This window comes from Gouania willdenowi, chromosome 6 (genome assembly GCF_900634775.1).
Source record: "Gouania willdenowi chromosome 6, fGouWil2.1, whole genome shotgun sequence".
Lineage (NCBI taxonomy): Eukaryota > Metazoa > Chordata > Actinopteri > Blenniiformes > Gobiesocidae > Gouania > Gouania willdenowi.
Genome location: NC_041049.1, coordinates 47,765,206 through 47,788,448, shown reverse-complemented (window position 1 = coordinate 47,788,448; position 23,243 = coordinate 47,765,206). Strand labels below are relative to the sequence as shown.

Genomic DNA, 23,243 nt, shown 5'->3' with positions numbered 1-23,243 from the left:
TAACCTTCGCGGCCGTCAGATTATTACGTCACCTAGAGGAAGTGAGGCTGTAATATATTCCCTCCTATCTCCTTTCCTAACCACTTTTTCATAACCCCGTGGATGACGTCACGGGGTAAGGAGATGTGTTAGGAGAAACTACACATTTCCAAAAAATGACTAAAAGCTCATTTATAACACTTGCCTCTGATATAATCAAAAACATTCAAACGTTCGAAAATAAATTAAAGGAAAAGAGGCTACGTGAGCACTCGGGTGTGAGTTTCCCTTTAAATGTTGTCGCCGCAAGGAATTGTGGGTCAGCAGTTTCTCGTTTCCTTTGGTTAAGGATGGATCAGTGTTTCATAGGCTAAAGGGGGTAAAAAGGAAACATTGAGCCTCTTTTCCTCAGCTCACAGAGAACTTGGACACTCTTTATCACGGCCATCACGTAAACACTTCCGGGGGAAAAGGAACAGTGGATAGGAAAGGAGATAGGAGGGACTATTCGGACGCAGCCTCGGTCTTTTCCGTCTTTCGCAGCCGGTGGTGTCACTCATCGAACGGTGCAGACTTCAAATCAATCCGCACACCGTCACATTTCCAACCTAGGTGGGTGTAAACCCTACATTAAACTATATAGAGCGATGTTGCCATGGCGTGGAGCCGACAGCGAGAATCTTGCAAATGTGTTCACCCTCAAGGATTCTGTGCACCTTTAGACTAGCATGCAATTGTCGTTAGCTAATTTTAGCTACTCTGCGGTTAGCTAACATGCTAAGCCGCAGCTAGTGCTAGTAGACGTCGGAATTATGCAATAAGAGCAGCTTCTGTGTTTTATTTTAACATGTTGTCACATTGTGGGATTTCTGTACATGTCTATGTTAGTTTATCACTTATTAGTTGGGTGAGAACTTGCTAAAGATGACTTTTATGTCGACTTGTCCTCTTTGTTTACAAATGTAGCATTTTCACTTGTACCTATAGTTCCATTGGTGAGATACCATGCGGTAAACAGTATACCTACTTACGATATATTGTTTAAAAGAGCACATGCCGGGTTTTGTCATCAAACATTAGACTTGCTTGTTATTAAACTGATTTTACTGAAGACTGCAGGGAATACACATATCTTTGCCCATACCACCCTGTTAGCATATCCAAACTGCTATTTATCAAATGCTAACTACATGTCACAGACATCCATTGATTAACTTTAATTGTAAAAAGTTTTGATTAAGCAGTAACAAATTAGTTACTTTAACAAACAGATTCTTTTTCTTTTCCCCCTTTACTTGGGGTGTTTGCACATAGACAGTGTAAATAAAATATTATTATTATTATTTTTTTTGCCTTGTAGGTATTAGCACATTCAAAGAGCATTGTTGTTAGTTATAGTTTATTTTAGTTCTCACTAAAAATGATCTCATTGGATGTTCTGAAATCTATCGTTCACTTAAAGCTGCAATATGTAGAATCGTGAGGTGCTCCCCCCTCCCCTCCTGAAAAACTCCTCAGTCTTTTTGGGAACACTTGTGTGTAGCAGCACATCTGTGGAACTCTTTGCGACTGTTTTCTCCATAGAGACTAGTAAACAAATGTAGGGACTTTATCTTGTGTTATAAGCATTTTCCGATATACTAGAGACATAAGAGCATGTCTCACTCACTGCTGTGAGGACAGTAAAAAGCTCAGAGCTGCTCCTCTCACACAAGCAGCTGCAGCCGAGCCCAACGGATCAGAGCAGACAGACTCCGTCTACACTGCAAATAAATTGGGTCTGTTCTTTCCACCTTAGGTCATTTTTAATAAGCTATTTATTCTGTCTTTTATCTCTCTTTCTGACTCAGGGCAGACCGCGCAAGTATTGAAATCGGATTGCGCGCAGTCCGCTGCATACCGAGTTAGTGCCTGTTGTGCATTTATTCTGTTGCTTCTCCACCTCGGTCTTCCTTTTTCCTCTTGCTTTGCCATGTAACTACTGTGCCATTCGAGATTTCAGCTGGAACATAGAGGCATGGGACTGTTTCTACAATCAGATCAATTATGCGCATTGACTTTTGACGAGCAGTTCGAGCAGTTAACTTAATAGTAACGCTTAAAAGAGCTAATGGGATCGCCCTGTTGGTAGAAAGATCTCTGATTGGCTGAAGCCCAGCGTCACTCTCTTGTATTTCTAAAGTTCATTTACAGGGCCAGGAGAAGGAGTAGATTCACTGTCCACTTAGAACACTTTGGATTATAATACAATAAGATGATTATGGATTTTTGACCAAAAAAAACTAAAATTACATATTGCATCTTTAAGGGAAATGTCTTCTCCTGTGCCGTCCTTTTTGCAGAACAATTTGTAGACAGAAGAGTTCCAGAGTTTGCTGTCCTGTTGCTCTGATGATCAGCCATGGATGAAGACGACAGCCAGGATGAGCTGATCAATCACAGTAGAACTCAAAGCAAAAGAAAAAGAGCTGTGGTCTGGGCAATCTCAGGTAGGAAACTCCCACAGATTATGAATGTATTTATTAAATCACAATTCTGTAATAATTTTACAAGAACATGTTCTTAATTTAACAAAATGTCCTCCTGTCAGATGACTCTGATGAGTCGGAAGAAGGGTCGGAGGAGGGTGAATCAGACAGTGGTGAGGAAGATCACATAAATGGAGAAGAGGAGGAGGAGGAAGATGATGGTAGGAGTTCCTAGTTGTAATTACTTCATAATAATAATTCATAATGTTGAAGGTAACTGCTTGTCATTTTCTGCTAATACTCTTATTATTATTATTAATGGCATATTTATTCAGGAGGTGAAATCTTTGATCCGATTATAACTCAGGATATTAACTGGACTAATTGTATATTTTATAAAACAACAGTAGAGTCTTTTGAAATATACTTTCAATTAATTTTTTTTTTGAATGTTGGTTTTGTTTTGAAAGATCAGAGTCATCTGTTCATGTATTTTGGTATTGTCAATCATATTGTTTCTGCTTTCTGGAAAGAAGTTCATATAATGTGTTCAAATGTGAATTTACACCTTTTGTCTGTGATGGTGGCTGATGTTACAGAAACAAAGTCGTGAATTATAAATTTGATTTTGTTATTGGGAAAAATGTTTATTCACAAAGCGACTAGAGATGAATCTTTTAACATCAACAGATTTAAGAACTTCCTAAAACACCAGTTCATTCGAGAAGGATATTATAATAATACTAAAGGATATAATTGAGAGAGATAGGAAAGGTTCATCAAAGCCTAAGAGTGGTAAATGAATACATGTTGCTCTGTTGTTGTTATTGTTATTATTCTTAATTTCTTTTATCAACTATTATGATCATTATTTGGACTATTTAGACAATTTGTATTGTCATTTTTAAATTAAATTTGAATATTAAGCAGAGATGGTTTTTAAGTACAGTTGTGTGCGAAAGTCAGGGCACCCCTTTAAAAACAGCATATTTTATATATTTAAAAAGTTATATTCATATTTACTGTCTCTCTGGTATATGGGGAAAAAAAGACAATATTGTCAGGAAACATTAATGCATAGTTACATTTTATTTTATAAATTGAACAAAATTACAAAAATGAAAAACACAATTTTGGCATGTGCAAAAGTCGGGGCACCCTACAGCATCAGTACCTTCAGTACTTAGTAACACCCCCTCTGGCAGATATCACAGCTTGTAAATGCTTCTTATAGCCAACAACAAGTCTCTGGATTCTATTATTTGGGATTTTTCCCCATTCTTCCTTGCAAAAGGCTTCCAGTTCTGCAATATTCCTAGGACGTCTTGCATGCACAGCTCTTTTAAGATCTACCCACAGATTTTCGATAATGTTTAAGTCGGGAGACTGTGAAGGCCATTCCAAAACCTTCAGCTTGCGTTTCTTGAAGTAGTCCATGGTGGATTTGGAGGTATGTTTAGGATCATTATCCTGTTGTAGAAGCCATCCTCTTTCCAGCTTTAGCTTTTTTACAGATGCTGTGATATTTGCCTCCAGAATTTGCTGGTATTTAATTGAATCCATTCTTCCCTCCACCCGAGCAATGTTTCCTGTCCCACTGGCTGCAACACAACCCCAAAGCATGATGGATCCACCCCCATATTTAACAGTTGGCAAGGTGTTCTTTTCATGAAATGCTGCTCCTTTTTTTCTCCAAACATACCTTTGCTTATTGTGGCCAAAGAGTTCTATTTTAACTTCATCAGTCCACAGCACTTGTTTCCAAAAGTCATCAGGCTTCTACAGATGTTCTGTTGCATATTTTTGACGTTGTATTTTATGATGAGGTCGTAGATAAGGTTTTTTTCTACAGACTCTTCCATGAAGGTCTTGTTTGTGCAAGTATCGGCGCACAGTGGAAGGGTGCACCACCACTCCTGAGTCTGCTAAATCTTCCTGGAGGTCTTTTGAAGTCAAATGTGGGTTTTGGTTTACCTTTCTGACCAGACTACGAGCTGTTCTCTCCGAGAGTTTCCTTGGTCTTCCAGATCTCTTCTTAACCTCCACAGTTCCCCTCACCTGCCATCTCTTAATTATGCCTCGCACTGTGGAAACTGCAAGCTGAAAACGCTTTGCTATCTTCTTGTAGCCCTCCCCGGCATTGTGGGCATCAATTACTTTCATTTTTTCTGTCTTACACAGCTTCTTAGAGGAACCCATGGTTGCTGAGTGTTTGTACAAGGTTTGTGGAGTCGCCGTATTTAAGAAACCCTCAAATTGGCACCAGCTGGCACTCCCTAATGACAATTGTTGACACATGCTTCAGGACGAATGAGCTGGTAGAGGTCTGAGCTTGTAAAAAGAATCTGACACTTTGAAACTCTCAGGGTGCCCCGACTTTTGCACATGCCAAAATTATGTTTTTCCTTTTTGTAATTTTGTTCAATTTATAAAATAAAATGTAACAATGCATTAATGTTTCCTGACAATATTGTCTTTTTTTCACATATACCAGAGAGACAGTAAATATGAATATAACTTTTTAAATATATAAAATATGCTGTTTTTAAAGGGGTGCCCTGACTTTCGCACACAACTGTATATCACTTTCCAACCCTCTGTTGTTTTTGTTATTGTTTATAGTTTAGTATCAGTGTTTGTCTGCTCTTAGGGTGTATTGTGCTTTGTTTGACCTGGTTTGTTTGTTTTGTGACAATATGACACTGTTTGTTTTTGTATGTTGTTTTTGTTTTATTTTTTTGTTTGCCTAATTTTGTAATGTAAGTGCTGTGTGGATTATTATTAAAATAATAATGGTTTAAAAAAAAAAACTGGACTATTTGTGCTGTTCAGTAGCAGAAATAATGAAATATAGTAATGAAAAATATTACACAATACAATCAAATGAAACAGATTTGTTCTGCATTCAGGCATTTAATTTGTATTTTTCTTAGATGAGGAGGAGGAAGAAGAAGAAGGAGAAGATATTAGGGTGGAGGGTGGAGCTCCTGGTGGACCTTGTGCAGTTTTTGGCGAAATGAGCTCAGATGAAGATGCAGAAAAGTGTCCCATCTGTTTAAACTCTTTCACCAGCCAACCAGTCGCAACACCAGAGAACTGTGAACACTACTTCTGCTTCGACTGCATCCTCGAATGGGCCAAGGTGGGTCCGCTTTCATCTCTTTTGTTATTTACACAGTCTGTATAAGTTTTAGGAGAGTTTGTTAATAGATTATCTGCTCTCTACCAATGCTTCTGTTCTTTAACATTCAGAATTCCAACTCATGTCCTGTTGACCGCAGTACCTTTAACAATATATACCTGAGGAGATGTTTCGGTGGGAAATTAAAAAAAGTAGTAAGTAATTTTTGGATGTTAAGTCGCAGAACTAAGGTCAACATTTGTGGTGTGCTGTAATTAGAGATTAATGCTTACATTTAAAAAAATTATAATTTAGATAACAGTGCAAAAGCCTGTAAAGGAGGGCCAGGAGGAAGTAGTAGATCTGGAACTGGACCAGACAAACTGTGAGGTTTGTGGAGGCAGTGACCGTGAAGACCGTCTCTTGCTGTGTGATGGCTGTGATGCAGGGTGAGACTATGTTATTTTACTTTAAATATGCTTTGGGTAGTCTGTCATATTTGGATTGTTTAAAACTCACCTCGTCCTTTTCTTTCCAAGGTACCATATGGAGTGTCTCTTACCACCTCTTGACTCTGTTCCAGTTGAAGAATGGTTCTGCCCCGAATGTGAAGCCAACAACCGCCAGTCAAGTAAGATTCAGGCCATGTTAGGTTTCTAATGATGAAGCTAAAGTTCCAACAAACCAATTTTAAGCATTTCTTTATCGCTGGGATGTGCTCGCTGCTTTTAGTTATTTTTTAATCGCTCTGACGACTGCTGCAGATCAAGTAAAACAAAATATAACGAGTGCTAAGAAAGAACAATCATATTGTTAAGATCACTGTTGGGTAAGGCAGTGTTTTTCAACCACTGTGCCGCGGCACACTAGTGTGCCGCGAGAGATCGTCAGGTGTGCCGTGGGAAATTATCCAATTTCACCTAATTGGTCTAAAAAAAAAATTTGAAAACATATTAATTATTATCTGCAAATAATATACCATTGTCGAGTGTCCGTGCTGCAGTAGTGAATAAAGGTGCGTGCACACCGAACGCGACGGAAGCGATGCCGTTGCCTTAAATCGTCCCTGATCGGTAGTTTGCACATAGTGGTGCTTTTTTGTCAGTCCATCATTTCATCGCTCCAGCGACGCGATCACTAGGGAACTGTGTGTGTGTGTGTGTGTGTGTGTGTGTGTGTGTGTGTGTGTGTGTGTGTGTGTGTGTGTGTGTGTGTGTGTGTGTGTGTGTGTGTGTGTGTGTGTGTGTGTGTGTGTGTGTGTGTGTGTGTGTGTGTGTGTGTGTGTGTGTGTGTGTGTGTGTGTGTGTGTGTGTGTGTGTGGCCCCGGTAACAGGGTAGAGACAGAGAGAGAGAGAGTGTTGATGACGTCTTTTTTTTTCCTTCTTGCTCCGCTTCTACGGTTAAATGATCAACTTAACGGAGATATTAAAGGATGACTTCACTCAGAATGTGTTTGATCAGTAGTTACTGTGGTTTTAAAGAAATTTACCGCTTTCATTTTGAACCTGATACTTTGAGGAAGTAGAACAGCCTCCGCTGCAGCCGTCAGCACTGAAGCGGGAGCGGGAGGGAGGGGCTGCTGCCTCCGCTCTACAGACAGTGGAGGACGGGAGATATCGCTTCACGTCGCTTAAAAAGTTAAAATTTTTCAACTTTGATCATGCAAGTCGCGTCGCTGAGGGGGGGATAAATTGACGTTGCGTCATTTACATTGATTTTTAATGTAATCGCATCGCTTCAGTCCCTTTAAGACCACATTGTTGTTTCATTTGTTATGTTCAAGCTGTATTTTTGAAGTGGACATGATAAGTGCACTTTTTATTTGAAAGAAGAAATAAAAATGATGATAAAGTCCTTTATTCTTTGTGTTTATTTGATTCCTATTCAAGACACTTTGATGAGAATGGCTATATTGTTAATATAGGCTACAGAGTATCATTTTTTAACATGTTTGGCTGGTGGTGTGCCTCGTGATTTTTTCAATGAAAAAAATGTGCCTTGGCTCAAAAAAGGTTGAAAAACACTGGGGTAAGGGAATAACTCTGATTATGTACATGGTCTAAATCTAGATGTGTTAGAACAGGGGTGTAAAACCATTTTTAGTTTAGGGGCCAAATACAGAGCAGTTTGGTTTTAAATGGGCTGCAGATTTTAAACAGGGAAAATGAGCATTTTTATCAATAATGTACCCTACTTTGCAGTTCTACGTAGAAATATGTTTTTATGAATTTTTGTTCAATTTAGAGACATTTTGTGGAATAATTTGAGGAAAATAGCAGGAGTCTGAAAAAATGGAGAGTTCTTTTAACAATTTACGACTAAAAATGACTGCCATCCTAGAATTATTAAACACGGGGTGTGATGTTAAACTGTCTTTTGTGCCAAAAGATGGTAGTAACATGAGGTTTCCCATTTGAGAGAGGCGTAGGAGCTGTGTCTCCGATATGGGAAGGATCAGTAATGTTCCTTTGAATCAGGGGGTGTTTCGGCCTTTTTAACATTAGACACCCTCATCAAAGGTGGCCAGCTACAGGGTGATCAAGCCTGAGTTTGCATCCTATAACTGTTTGCCACTCTCTCCTGTCTGCAGCTTTAGGCCACTTCATGATATAACCATGAAAAAACTTTGATCCTCAGCAAATATTAGGGAGTTTAGTTGAATATCCACAAGTGTAGGTGGCGGGCGGAGTCTGCTAATAGTTTCTTTCTGGCCGCCTTCTATTCTTAAATATGTTAATAAATGATTCATTACCCCTTAAGCACCGAAAGAATATCTGTAATATTACTTGAATATCTGTAAAAGTCACGTTTTTCTATTATTCTGTCTGCTAGCATAGCTTCTCTTCTTCACTGCAAGATATCTGCATGCCAACTGACCACTGTGTTACCAGCACCCTCTGCTGGTCCAAACAAATATGACGTAAATCAGTGTAATCACGGGTTTTTTTTTTTTTTAAAGTCCAATTGTTAAGGCACAAAATACATTTTCAGTTGCACTTTTAAAAGAAAAATAACTATTATGCAGTTATGCATTGTTTATTTTAGAACCAGAATTTAAATTGATAGGCTTCATTTTCATTTGTATTATTCCTTTATTTATTTCATTCAAGATTTATTTTTAGTTAAATTGCATTGTTTTGAATTGTTTATCAAGGAATTCTTTTGACAATGAAAAATAAAAGGAAAATAGTACCATATTTTCTAAAAAAAAAATTTGTCTACAGTCCCATTTTGTAAAATAAATCGTGAGAGAATCGTATCATGAACCCAGTATCGTGAATCGAATCGTATCGGGAGTTGAGTGAATCGTTACATCCCTAGTAGCTATAGTTTGAAGAATTCTAAAATTCTGTATGGACATGATGACAGTTTTAGACCTTACACCTCACCAAAATGTCAAAAACTCAGCTTGAGGATGTAGGGAGCCAGCAGAGTAAGCGTGAAGCTTTGGGCAATATTCTGATGAACAAACTATGTTCTATTACCCTCCATGTACCGTAAATGTTTATTCATGTAAATGTTAATTCATGTAAATGTTACTATGACAAAACATCTACCTATGATTGTTCCACACCATTTTATGACAAAAATTGTCTCAGAATTTTTTTAAAACCCCACGTGGAGTCGCCTAGAATTCAAATGTGGTGGCCTGAAAAGTCTAGTAATTGATGATTTTCTATATCTATATATATATGTGTTTTAATTATTGTTATTTTTCCACTTTTAACACTTCACACAATCTTAAACAACTATTATCTATACTTTCACTTTCTCAAATATAGATCTAGTAAAACAAAATGCAGTATAAGAACTATCTGAGCTGGCACATCTTGTCACTTTCTACGCTAATCTTGGCAATAACAAACATTATCAAAAGCTAATTCTCTAGAATAAAAAAAGTCTCTGGGGTCGCCAAACATTTGTGGCATCAAAAGGGGGTCATGACCTGAAAAAGGCTGGGAACCACTTAGAGCTGGGAGATATATCATTGAGATTTAAGATGTCAAGTTTTCTATTTTGGGGATATAAAAAATTTCAGCATTGCCTATGGCGATATAGTTATAGCCTAAACACAGTTTGATGGATTTCCGGGTGTGTTCTAACCCAGACCTTCCCTTAAACAAGCCACACTACAGAACTTACTCACACATGCTGTCCCTTAATCGAGAAACACCATAGTGGCACATATACTGTAGTGCTGCTGTTTGTTAGTAAATGTGCCTGTGTGGCATTTGGACCATCATATTTAACTTAGAATTGGCTTTTTGGTCAGACTTTATTTGTAAAATAAAATTATCGAGATTTACATTGTGTACAGTATTGCTTTTTTGGTCCAGCCCTAGAATCACTGCAATAACCAGTTTTGTACTTGTTGTTGTAGCCTTGTTGTATGGGTGCGCGTGTTTCTTTCCCTCTCTCACTGCTTCTCTCAGTGCTACGCTGAGAAGTTTTTTAACTTTGAGAAGCAGTTTATCACTTGTTTGAATATTTATTCTTGTTAATGTTGATGTCATTTAGAACAGAAACTTCAACAGTTTGTTGCTTAATGCGCATCTGACATCACGTTATTTTCCTCTGCTATTTTATGTTCAGGGGTTGTGTTGGAATGGACTATTATTCATGGTTTCTCTTTGTGTTTAATACTATAATTCTATTATTTCTACTCAATAATCCTGTTAATAAAATATATCTTCAGTCAGGCCAACTTTTGTCAAAGCTATTTTCAGGACAAAGACAAACAGTTCTCTTTCATATTATTTCATGAGATGTCTCACTCTATTTTTTACTTGCTCTTGTTCTACATCCCCTGTTTTTATTATTTGTTAAATATTTAGTACTTGGTGTCGTTCTACCTCACCTTTGTTAATTTCAATAAATGTTCCCTTTTTTAAAAAAAAAATGAGACTTGTACCATTTATCATCATCATAGTGTAATTTTTATGATGCAAATTGAGGGAGCAAAAGTATCGTCTCAAGAAAATCGGCAGTCTGTTTCGGTCATCGGCTCAGGCTGATGCTTAGTTCCATGTTTTCATCTCTTGGCCTTAGGAAATCCAGATGAGGAATTGGGTGACGTGCAGAGTGTTCCCTCCACTGCTCGTCCCGCCACCAGCCAGTCCCACCCTCGTACTGCGGGTCCCACCAGAGCCATCGCTCGTACGCAGCAGAGCGAGAGAGTTCGAGCCAGCGTCAACAGAAACCGCATCACACAGGCACGCAGCTCGCAGGTTTGGCATGAGGCGTGATGCTTCTGTTCTGGCTTTTTAAGACTAACCTCCACAAAGCTGGCTTTTTTTCAGGAGTTTTATTCTCCTGCTTTGACTTGTGTGATATTCTTGATATTAACACTATGTGTGTTAAACAATGCATGACAACTTCTGACTGGGTTGGGGTCAATTATTATTGTAATTGCATAATTGATAATTACTATTAAGACGTAATCCTAACAGTAATTGTAATTGGAGAAATCTGTTGCTGTAGTAATTGTAATTTAATTGTAATTGGCATGGAATTTCTAAAAGACAGATATTTATAATTTAAACACAAACCTGTGGAACCGTGTTACAGTTCTATGGCTTACACATACGTACTCAACAATTATTAAAATAAGTTTAATATAAACTTTTCCCACTTTCCATCACTTCTCTTGAGAATCATTTCATTATTTAAAAGAAAATTGAAATTGAAGAGTATACTGACAGAAAGAATGCTCAGACGCCCACACAAAAAATGTTAATACCAAAGCCTAACACGGTAACCAAGAGATGAAAAACAAATTGCGTGATAGATTATATTTTTTAGTGTATTTTACAGCTGATTTCAGACATCGGTCAAACTGACCGTTTATCATGAGATGCTAACAGAAAGCTAACACAAGAGGAAGGTTACGTTTATGGGTATTTTTTATTAAAGGTTCAGTAATTGTGATTAATTGTACTTTAACTTTAGTAATTAAGAACATAATTGTAATTGACTTTCATGGGAAAAATAATAATTATAATTTTTATTGTAATTGGAAAAAATGCTGGTCACCGTTATCGTAAAATGAGTTGTAATTGAACATGGATAATTAAAGATGTGATTGTAATTAAAAAATGTAATTGACCACAATCCTGACTTCTGACTGATGTTATGAATAATACATTTTTGTGTGTGTGACATTTAATCAGAGACAAATGTTTTTTGGAAACAATGCTCACTTGTGGTGATTTTAGTTTTTTCAAATGTTTTCTTCTCACAATCTGTTTAGGAAAGACACAGTGAACAAACATATATATTTTTTCTTCCTCTGTATAGTTGGCACCTACATATCTTATACAGTCCAGTTGGTTGGATGAAACAATCAATGCCGTGGTTGCCGGGCTAAACACAGCCGTCTACGTTCGGGATTTGACCCCCCGGGTTCCAACGGTTCACAGACGCAAGTCTGGTAATTGATGACACACAAAAAAGTGTTTGAGTTTATGTTTAGATATGTGTATATTTAAGTTCACATTAAGCTCATGCCCAAAGATCTTGTGAATGGTTGACACCCTGTTTTGAATTAACAGGAAAGCGAAGAAGGGTGAGAAGTAAAAAGACTAGTTCTGCTCAAGGTGTGTATAAAAAAGCAGGTGTTTCAGGGGTCAGGAGGAGAAAACGAAGAAGAAGGACAAAGTCCAAAAGAAAGATGGTACGTATTCAATAATTAACTCTGATTTAAACTGATTTTGAGTGCAAAGTTACTTTTTCCATAGTCACTTCATGCGTCGTTCCAACTTTACCTTTACCTTTGCCTCTGCTCTAGGTGTTGACAAAAGTTCTCACTCCTCGAAGTCGTATCGCCAACAATCTCGGTATTGTAAAGGACAAGAAGAGTTCCTCCCTTCCAACAGTGTACCGGCCCTCCGAAAACACTCTGAGCAACATGCGTGCAGACATAGGAGCCGCATCTCTTTCCATCTATGGAGATCCATATGACCTTGATCCTTTGAGCGATCGGTAAGAAACACTTTCATTTACTTCCTTCACCTGCTGATTAATGCACTCAGGGTCGCCACGGTTTGCTCGTCAAAATAGCCACTTCAAAATAGTGTTGGATGAATCATATAAGATACGAGCAGGTTGCTGATGAAGAAAAAACATTCTGTGATCAGTGGGAGGGGCCTATAATGTCACTGGAAAGTCCTTCGCCTTCACATTCTAAATGCTGTATCTTGGCTATTTTTCAATGGATTTTCATCAAATTTACATGTATTTTTGACTCCAAGATGAGCAAAAAGTTACATTATGACCGCGCCCAAAACCAAACAGGAAGTCGGCCATCTTGGGTTAATGGCGTTTCAATGTAACTCTCAAATGCAAAGTTCAAATTCCTTCATATTTGATACACATGTTGACTGTAAATTCCTAAATAAGACTCAATGTTGAAATTACCCAACATACCTTGAGTTCTCAGATCAGTGGGAGGGGCCTATAATGTCACCAGAAAATCCTTCGCCATCACATTCTAAATGCTGTATCATGGCTATTTTTCCATGGATTTGCATGAAATTCACTGAGAGTCATTTTCAACTGGTTTTCCCTTTCATACTGGTTTTTTTTGACTGGCGCCATTTTGCACATCATAATAGAAAAACCGCTATAACTCTCATATACAACGTTTGAAAAGCCTCATATTTCATTCACATGATGACTGTCCAGCCTTAAACAAGAATCAATGTAAAAATAACACATGGGTTACCAACCCCGACCACTCCCTTGGACCCTACGATGCCGCTTGCGGCTTTAATTATTATTATTATTTTTTAATTAGTTTTTCTTTGCTATACTGTGTTGTATAGCAAGAGTAGCCAGGATTAGTGCACCAAGTGTCAAGATGCTTCTGCTCAGATATTTTTATACTGCTTTTTATTTAAACTAAATTCATAATTGAGAAAACTAAAGCTTAGAACACTTCTGTTTGAGATTATGTGTGGTAAAGAACAATAATAATCATAATAATAATAATAATTTAACAATAATTTAAAAAAAGACTTTTCAGGTGACCCAATTTTAATTCCTGGTGACCCCAAGGTTGAAAGACGTTGGCGTAACTAATGCTGATACATTTCCTATTATTCTTTTGTTCAGCGAGGAGATTGAACAACAAGCCCGGATACCATCGTTGTTGGAGGCCAAGAGACGAGGAATTTCTCACTCTGCCCTGCGCTCTCACCAGCCTGTAGCTCGGCCTTTCACTACCGGCCTATCAAGGTAATTTTATAGTAACTTGTAAGGCTGACTTTAAAGTCTGGTTTGAAAAATAATCTTATCATGTAATCAACTTTCACAGGTGCAGCAGATTTATAAGTGTTATTTCATTAAAAAACGGAAATAAGAATTCAAAAGCACCAAAAAGTTTCAGACCTTCTCAAAGCTTTTCTTCTACCACTACAGGAGGCATGTGGATGTCGGCCCTGCAGAGAGTGTTGTTGAAGTAGCCCCTGTGCCTGACCTGCTGGGCAGCATCCTGACAGGACAAAGCATGCTGTTAATGGACAGCTCTGATGTTGTCATTAACCGTGACGGCACACTGAAATCAGCAAAGCCAGGTGAGGATGTTCATCACTTCATTTTGTTAAATACTCTGTTACGTTATTTACTTCTATATCTAAAATTATTGTACCAATTTAGATTCTTAATAATGCAAGGCTTTTGCACTTTATATTTTGACAGTGATCCATTCAGCATTAGCACCAAGTAGCAGCAAAAACAGAAGCTCAGGAGAAGAGAGCAACCCCATCAGTTCAGGATTATCGCCCAACCTCCCTGAGAGTTCTTCATTTCTCGCCCACAACAATGATATAAGGCCGTCAAACTCTTCTATTAATAGACCTTGGACCCATAGTTCATCTGGTTTATCATCCAGCTCGCCATTCTCTTCTAATCAACCTCAACAGAATCCCCACAAAGATTTTCCAAACGGACAGAGACATACTCCATCTTCTAATCACCAGCAAACAAACAGGGCTTCCCTCCCCATGCCAGAGGTCAGCAGCACCAAGAGTAAAACTACGGCTTCATCCCAGGCTCAGAATAAGAAGGCACCTCTAAAGCCCATGTGGGAGGATGTCTCCTGTCTTCCTAAAATACCAAAAATAAAGCGGGAGAACAGTAGTTTGATATCTGAAGCCTTCAGTCGAGGGAGTCACAGCAGATCAGATAGCAGTAACTCTGTTTCTGCTGGTGGTCGGTCGGCCATGCCTGAAAGCAGCATCAACAGCCTCTCTGGAGACAAAGGAAGGCAGCAAAGTGTGGACCAGCCAAAAAGCCAGACTGGTGGTCACTCTCAGAGAGAGAGACCCAACAGAGCAAATTCATCGTCTTCATCATCATTGTCATCCTTCTCGAACTCATTTTCCTCTTCCACAAGTTCTCAGGCCAGCCAGTCTCGGCATGCTGCATCCTCATCATCGTCATCTTCCTCAGCCTCAGTGAGCTTCCGCATCAACTCCAGTGGCAACTCGTGGCAGGCGCGGCGACTAAACGTCACGCCGTCCCTCGTTGCTGGTGGAGGAAATGCACCGCGTGATCGCTTTAAAGCAAAGGAAGAAGAAGTGAAGAATAGACAGTTGCACAGAGACAAACAATTGCTGCTGGCGTCTCGTACATCAGGTGGTAAAGAACAAGACAATATCTACGACCCGTTCAATCCTACGGCATCAGACTCGAATAGCTCAGATGAAGAAATTGATGGCATAAACTCTCATGATATTAAACAAGAGGAGAAGGCTTATGATTCAAAAGATAAAAAGGCTGTAGTACAGAGTAGTCGAAGCCTTGTCCAATTACGAACTGAAACAGAAGAAGTAACGGTGTCCCAAGAGGAACCAAGTAAAGCTGTGAGAGCAAAACCGTTGGAAGTTCGATGCTCACAGGACAACATCAAGAATAAAAAAGAATCAACAATTTTTGAGCCAAAGTCTGAGAAACAAGCGATGGTATTTGATGTCAAAGTTAAAAAGGAACAATTAGACGAAGCAGAAGAGTCGAACAACAGTGCTAACACACGACTGAATACAGAGAGAGCAGAGTCAACGGTATTAGCTGATCACAGGCTGGATCAAACAACGCAGCATGAGATTAAAACGGAGATGATGGAAAAGTGTTCCAAATCAGTGTCTAAGGAAGAGGTTTCCAGACCATCCACCTCTATAACAGCCAAGAACAAACCAAAAGAGGAAACAAAGCCAGACGTAACTCACAATTTAAAGTCCCCACAAAAAGATGCAGCGCAGAACAGGAAAACCTCAAAACCTTCAAATAAGCATTATTCCAGCAGCTCTGAATCCGAATTGGGGAGGAGGGGGGATCATTGTGCTACGGGTCGAGGAGACAAGCTGAGGGAAAAGGAAACACAGAGTTCATCATCTCAAAAGCGAAGAAGGGTTCGTTCCTCAGACAGCTCGCAGCCAAACTCTCCAGAACGGACTCGCCAAAAGAGACGACAATCCCGTTCCAGATCTAAAGACAAGTCGAGGAGAAGTCGATCAAGGTTGGTATTGGGAATATGAAAATTGATAGAAATGTAAATATGTTGCATTTTCTGTGAAAGCTTAAATTAAAGCATTGACCTTTATCAGACTTAAGTCACAAAGGACTTGCAACTAGACAGACTTGAAAACAAGGACTTGAGCCTATTGACTCTGGGATATTTTACTTCCTACCCTTCCATGAAAAAAAGATTTAATACAATGTAATCATTATTAATGAGCAGTAAGTCTGATCAAATCCCTGCTAGACGAAACTCTGCCATCCGAAGGCAAACTGGACTATGATTCACAGCTCCACCTTTAAACAAACTGGCAGCCAATCAGGAAGCAGCTGAAAACAATCTAGGCTGAGACATGTGTGCTAGCAGAGAAAATTATTCCAAGAGTGATTAGATTTATAGATTATACTGTGATTATTAATTTTACATCGTTCTACTTCCCAGTATGATTATTGTTTCTTTGGTTAACAGAAGAACTGTGGAATTGTTTAAGTATAAAATGATGCTGGATTGATTGATTTTTAAAGCATTACCGGTATGTTAGATTATATCACTTTTATTTGACAAACATTTACTCCGTTCAAGTAATAATTGTTTATATCAGTTAAATGAACTGTATGCATTACTTGTTAAGACTTGTAATTTCAAGTTGAGAACTTTTGACTTGACTTGGACTTGAAAGGCCTTGACTTGTCCCACCTCTGGCCTTCATGAAAGAACCATTTCTTAATGAATTTGTACATTTTTTCTGCCATTGTGAACATTTTAGGTCAGCTTCGAGCTCCAGCAGCAGAGAGCGCCTGAAAAGAAACGAATATAGGCACAAAAGCAGGGAGGGAGAAGATGGAAAAGAGAGACATACAAAAGAAAAGAGACGGGGTCGTCCTCGCTCCAAATCCCGTTCCCGTTCCAGAAGCAAATCCAGATCAAAGGATCGCAAGCGTGGACTATCTCGCTCCAAATCGCGATCCAGGTCGAGAGAAAGGAGGAAAGATCACACAAGAACTCCACACTCTACAGCCAGGGACAATGGCGCGTCTCGATCTAGAGACAAAAGGAGACACAGATCAAGATCCAACTCAAGAGAGCGAAGGAAAGATGAGGGCTCCTCGAATGTGACTCATAAGACATCTGAGCGTTCTGTTTCATCTTCCAAAGATGTGAAGCATTTTCAGGAAAAGAGGAAAGAGAAAGTTATTCCTCCAGTCAGCTCCATTAAAGAGGAGAAAGTCTCTAAAGTAAGTCAACGGGAACCTCGGTCCTCTGCTTCCAAATCTGGTATCAAATTAGAAGAACAAAACCCTGAAACAACAAGTAAAGCCTCAACCGTTGACATGAATAAGGACAGAAAACCCAGGAAAGAGATTAAGAAGGAAAAACAAACGGTTTTTGACATGTTTGAAGAATCTCCAAACGTTCAATCATTGAAAAAAGAGCCATTGGATATGCCTCCTTCAACAATAAAAGATACAATAGACCCTGAAGTATTCCCTACCATTAAGAGTGAGAGTTGTGACTTAAACTTGGATAAATCTGAGCCAGATATCAAAGAGTTATGCCAATCCCCCCCGATCTCTTCCATTTCTGTAAAAACGGTTGCAGAGCCTCTGCAGGTCTCAGTGAGATTTATCGAACAGCAAGATGAAGAGGAGTTCCCCTTTGAGGTAAAACAAGAAAAACAGCAAACTTCTGATTACGACGATGACCTCGATGTCGACATGGAAGTCGACAACCTGGCCAATGTGAAGTCTGAGCAGACGGAGGATGGAGCTCCAGCTGGTAAACAGGTGAAAGAAGTTGTGGAGGAGGAGAAGAAAGAGGAACGGCTGTTATCAGTGTCAACAGGAGCAAAGACCAAGACTCAAGTGAAGCGCGTCACCTGGAATATACAAGAGCCAGAAGGGCCCCAGCCAGAGAAATCTGCTAGCAGTGAGTGTTTAAAATCAGCTCATTTAGTGGCTGAATCTCTAAAGAAATGCTTCGCAAACCCTAACTTTCCTTCACCGTACTTTATCCTTTAAGATGTTATGACTGAACATAATGCTATGCGATATAACAATATATATAGTAGTGCGATATGAAAATGTCTACCGTACGATTTCACCCTCTATTGTTTATATCTCCCTGGTGGCATTTCCACATACACATTTACAAATCACAACACCAGTATATGTAGCAAAAGTCACAGATTCTTTCATTGAGAGGATTCTTAAAGAAGTACCATTTATTTTGGGATATCATTATTATTATTTATTTTTTTAAACTAACGCAAACACTGATACTCTTTGTAATATTGTCTGCATTAGACCTTTAAAAATAAAAAAGCCATTGGGTATTTATTTTGGAAATTGTCTAGTCTATGCAAAGTTATAGAAAATGAGCCTTATTATAATAATTAAGTAGCCGTTGTCACAGCTTTTGAAACAATATTTGGAAAAAACGCTGCTGCAAAATCAGGCGTTTTAGGCCGCAACAATCGCAGAAATTGTTCACGAAATCCTTAAGGTACTGAGAAATAGGAAAAGGTCATGTTACCAATTTATTCAGAGAAACCATTATTATGTATAATGAATAGCAGTTTTCCATTCCTTTTAAGGAAGAAATACTATATTGGAATATATATTGTTATTAGGATATAAAGCGACTTGTATTGTGATATAACATATTTTCCATAGCGCACAGTACTAACTGAACCTTACACTTTCTGCACAGAGGTGGCCTTGTACAAGATGAAGCTGAAGCAGGAAGGAATCCGTAGACCATCTTTAGCAATCCAGACATCAAACCAGGTAGGAAGAGCCATGCAGGTGTAATTTTACAAGCTTCTTGGTCTCAAATGGTAACTTTTTAACCCTTGAGGCACCTTAAAATTAGATGTTATAGTATGTAAATATTAATATATAGTTTTTACTTTCAACACTTCAGCTTCAGATCTAACCATAGATGTATAGATTGTTTTACTTTTGTATGTTTTTCTGCACTTTTGTCATAAGAACCCCTTTTATTGTTTTTTTTGTTTTTGTTATAGGAAAGTCACAAAATATGGAAGATTTTCTGGGAAAAAAAGGAGTTGCAATGTGTAATATTTGAGATGAATTTATTACATACTTGGATAGGTCAATAATGCATTACATTTATTTTCATGCTTTAATACTATTTTTTTATATTTCGTGTTAAAATATTTAAAATATGAATAACGTTTGTACTTTCACCACTTCAAGTCTTTTGCAGGATTACTATTGCAACACTTCATCAGTAGGGTAAAACTTACTTGTCTCACGACAATCTTTAAATTCAAATGTTTTTTTCTCTATTTTGAGGCCCTGTTTTGAGGTTTTTATGCTGCAATAAAGTTAATAACCTGAAGGGGGTATTCTTTTTAGAAATGTGGGCTTTATTTCATGGTTATACATCATGTGATCGAAACTAAAACTGATACTGCAGCATTTTCTGAGTAAACGAAAGTAAAGTTTTGTTTCCAGCACACTGTTTGATTGTAAGCTAACCCTGATAGCATTAGCTTACAGTGTTTATTTTGACTTGCAGTGTGGGAAATGTATTGTCCAGATCTTATCATCTCATATTTATGCAACATGCAATTTCTTGCTGTAGCTGAAGTCACATCTAAATAATTCTTAAAAATAATTAGTGAACCATTAGATTTTAGTTGGCTTAATTAAATGTACCTTGTGTACCACTCATTCACTACTAAATATCTCTTTTGTCAGTCTGATTGTGCACTTTAAGATTAAGTATTCCCTACTACTGAAGATGTTTTATTTTTATTAAAAATAAACGACTATAAAATTACACCTGCTACCTTTAACTATCAACAACATCCACTGTGACTGTAAGGGCTTGAATAGTATGGTACTAGATTATTAATTATATTCCTACATTCCAAGGACCCCTCTAGCACTCCTGTGGACCAGAACAAAAAGGCTGGTGATGGCTCACTTCCTGACAGTCTTCAGTCTGAGGAGCTTTCAGCTGCTGGACCAGGGGAACCTGCAGAAGGAGACGGCTCCAGGAAGGACAAGGTGAGGACGGATTCATACATTATTTTTTCATTTATTTGTTGATCTGAACATTTACATCTTGACCCCTGTGATGCCAACAGTATTTGAAGAAGTTGCACATGCAGGAGCGAGCTGTAGAGGAGGTGAAGCTAGCTATCAAACCGTACTACCAGGGGAGGGAAATCAACAAAGAGGAATACAAAGAGATTCTACGCAAAGCTGTCCAGAAGGTAGGTTGATGACTTTGGGGTCGCCTGAAATTTAAATGGGGTCACCTGTAATATGTCTTTTAATTGATTTAAAAAAATATATATATATTTTAGAATTATTTTGATTATAATTTTTTTTCAAATTATAAAAACACACAATCTAAAACAACTGTATTCTACACTATCAGTATCTCAATGATAAATCTATTTCAATAAAATGCAGTAAAAAGAAAAGAGGAAATAGAAAGTAAATACATATTATATAACACAGTATGATAATATCTGAGCATCTTTGTGCACTAATCCTGACTTCTACTGTGTTTGTTCCTGAGTATAACAAACGTCATCTAAAAATGTATTATAGCAAATAAAAAGTCATTGTGGTCGCCAGATTTGTGGTATCAAAATAGGGTCCAGATCCAAAAAAGGTTGGATGGAAACCACTGACTTACAAGATTTTAATAAATAATTAAACCCCAAAATCTGCTGAAAACAAATGTATTTGGGTATAAAGTAATGTTGTTGATTGATTTTTGACATTTTGGTCAAAATATTTTGATATTGTTGTATAAATGTAAGAGTGACTACCCTCTATGGGTTGAAACCCGCCTATTTCAATAAAATGTTGCCTTTGGCTGAGAAACCATCACAGTTAGCCCCACCCCCTCCTATAAAAACTATCACTCTGTAAAAAGTTAATGATCAAAATTATTATTATTATTTACCGCACACAATCTAAATCAAAAATATTCTGAACTTTCACTTTCTCAAATATAAATGTAATTAAAATAAAATTCAGAATAAAAATATTAAATAAATGTCTCTGGGGTCACCATAACTTTGCAATATAAAAATGGGGTCACGACCCAAAAAAGTTTGGGAACCACTGATTTAGGGTCATCAGTTTTATTGAAATAGTTTTTTTTCTTCTTCTAGGTGTGTCACAGCAAAAGTGGGGAAATCAACCCCATCAAAGTGGGAAATCTGGTTAAGGCGTATGTGGACAAATACAAGCACGCAAGAAAACCGAAAAAAGAGGAGGAATCAGAAAAGCCAGTGGAGGTCCAGTGTGACGCCATGATTATCTCCGACAGTCCATGAAACAGCAGAAACCCAGGAGGACACGCCGTCACAAACCTTTCCCATCTTTTCATTACATCTCCTCACTATAGAAACACTTAAAAATCACTCATGAAGATCTCACGTTTCTATAACAGAGCATTTCATCATTGCTTTTTCTCCTCAACCTTTCTCACTGATGACTTGATTACCACCTGTGGGTGTCTTCTGAATGAGCAGCCTGCCACGAACTAAACTTATTGTGAAGTGCTGCTCAGAAAATTCATAGGAAGTCTTTTTCTCTGGACGTATCCTCAGGATGAAGTCATGTGATGTAGGCTGGCTTTTATTTTTTCTGTTTTTTCATGGGTTTGTTTCGGGAGGAAAAGGGTATTTATTAGCGATAAACTTAGCCATGTCCACGAGTAAATAAATAGGCAACGAAGCATATTATGGGATTTTGTCAAAGTACAGAAAAATGCCATTATGCAATTTTTTATTTTTATTTCTGTAGTTATAGAATAACTTTAGACTGGCCTGTAAATATAGATTTGCTACACCTAACAGTATGTTCCTTTTCTTTGTTGATGCCTTTTGACTTGTTTTGTTTTGAAAGTCTTGTTCACTCGTTTCTAATATCTGTGTCAATGATGTGAACATTTAAGTTGCACCTTTGTTGTTTCACTAAGGAACATTTCCTTTAACTCACAAATCTGGAAACGGCTTTGTTGTTTTTTCTCTAACCCTTACAGAAATGTTCACTGCGGCATTTTAGAGAACAAGGCTGTGTTTGTTTTGCGCTTTAGGAAATCTGAGTAAACAGTTCCTGATTGTTTGAGTTTTAATTAAATAAAACATTTTAAAGGATAAAATGTTTTGTCATAAATACAACTTGAAAAAAAAATGGACGACAGATTTATTGTGCATCTATGATTTCCTTTTTTCTGTTTTTGCATTTAATCTTTTTTGGCAGTATTAAGTTTAAATCTACAGGCCTGTGATTTCCAATCTTGATCATTCATGCAATGTTTTGATCTCTAGAATATCTGATAATTATCCCATTCCTATGGTGGGGTGTGTTGGAGAAATGAGAGGTTGAAAACCTGCAGAACTTTGGAAAACTTTGCTACAGCCTTTTTATAAGTCTTTTGCTAATGAAGCTCTGATAGCAGTGAGCACATGCCTTTATTTTGAAATATTACAGATGTTCTTCACTGTTTGTTTAGGCCTTGCGCTAATTGATTCATTAAATATTTCTATTGCCGTAAATTAGGCTTGAATAATCCAGAAACAAAATTATTGAAAAAAAAAGGTGCTCGTGTGACCTGAATGTTTGTAAATGTGTTTGTTTTGTATTGAATTGATAAAAAAAGAAACAGAATGGCCAGCAGTTTGTATAAGAAAGAATATGTGATAAATAAAAAGGGTGCGTCGGCTTTTTCTAGCATTCAATAATACATCCTCAGTTCACACTTAAAACAATCATTTTCACTTATGTTTTAGAGTAGAAGATATTTGAGGCTCATTCCATGTCGTTTCAACAATATTTCACGACATCCCAAGCACTTCGGTCTCAAAAATTTCTGAATTATTTAACAATTGTTCTGTGATTATTCAATAGGCACTGTGAATTTTTAGTTTGATCGGATGAATGCTTTTTGAGATATGGACATTAATGATGGGGGTATGTGTCAATTTTCATTGACACATACCCCCCATTTTTATGTAAATGGTTTTCATCTTGGGGAACTGACTGCGCATGCACAAACATAAAAACACACTATGGCCATGATGTGGTCATACCAGCCTGTCATTGCCCGATTCCGTTAGATCTCGGAAGCTAAGCGGGCCTGGTTTGTAGGTGGATGGGAGACC

The 23,243-nt window shown here is 37.9% G+C and overlaps 1 protein-coding gene across 3 annotated transcripts; it reads left to right on the top strand.

Annotated features, from left to right (window-relative positions):
- Window positions 1-280: 280 nt before the first annotated feature.
- On the top strand, window positions 281-22,254 carry phrf1 (PHD and ring finger domains 1). 3 transcript variants are annotated; one of them, XR_003674322.1, is made up of 20 exons: window positions 281-591; window positions 2,322-2,468; window positions 2,570-2,668; window positions 5,381-5,589; window positions 5,700-5,783; window positions 5,884-6,017; window positions 6,108-6,199; window positions 10,618-10,796; window positions 11,866-11,998; window positions 12,120-12,241; window positions 12,356-12,549; window positions 13,681-13,803; window positions 13,987-14,141; window positions 14,266-16,084; window positions 16,851-18,010; window positions 18,794-18,870; window positions 19,987-20,121; window positions 20,202-20,330; window positions 21,246-21,487; window positions 21,547-22,254. XR_003674322.1 is itself a non-coding variant. In XM_028450688.1 (19 exons), the coding sequence occupies exons 2-19, from the start codon at window positions 2,381-2,383 to the stop codon at window positions 21,408-21,410; spliced, it is 5,082 nt and encodes a 1,693-aa protein (XP_028306489.1). In that variant the 5' UTR covers window positions 281-591; window positions 2,322-2,380; the 3' UTR covers window positions 21,411-22,254. The 3 variants fall into 3 exon arrangements, 2 of the variants coding, with proteins under 2 accessions (XP_028306489.1, XP_028306487.1); XM_028450688.1 differs by having other exon boundaries at window positions 10,618-10,781; window positions 21,246-22,254; XM_028450686.1 differs by having other exon boundaries at window positions 21,246-22,254.
- Window positions 22,255-23,243: the final 989 nt, after the last annotated feature.

Bases quoted from the DNA above. Each gene is read 5' to 3' on its own strand.
- phrf1 (XM_028450686.1), top strand. From the start codon at position 2,381: ATGGATGAAGACGACAGCCAGGATGAGCTGATCAATCACAGTAGAACT. The intron at 11,999-12,119 runs GTAATTGATGAC...TTGAATTAACAG, and splicing joins GGTTCACAGACGCAAGTCTG to GAAAGCGAAGAAGGGTGAGA. The intron at 18,871-19,986 runs GTAGGAAGAGCC...CTACATTCCAAG, and splicing joins CAATCCAGACATCAAACCAG to GACCCCTCTAGCACTCCTGT.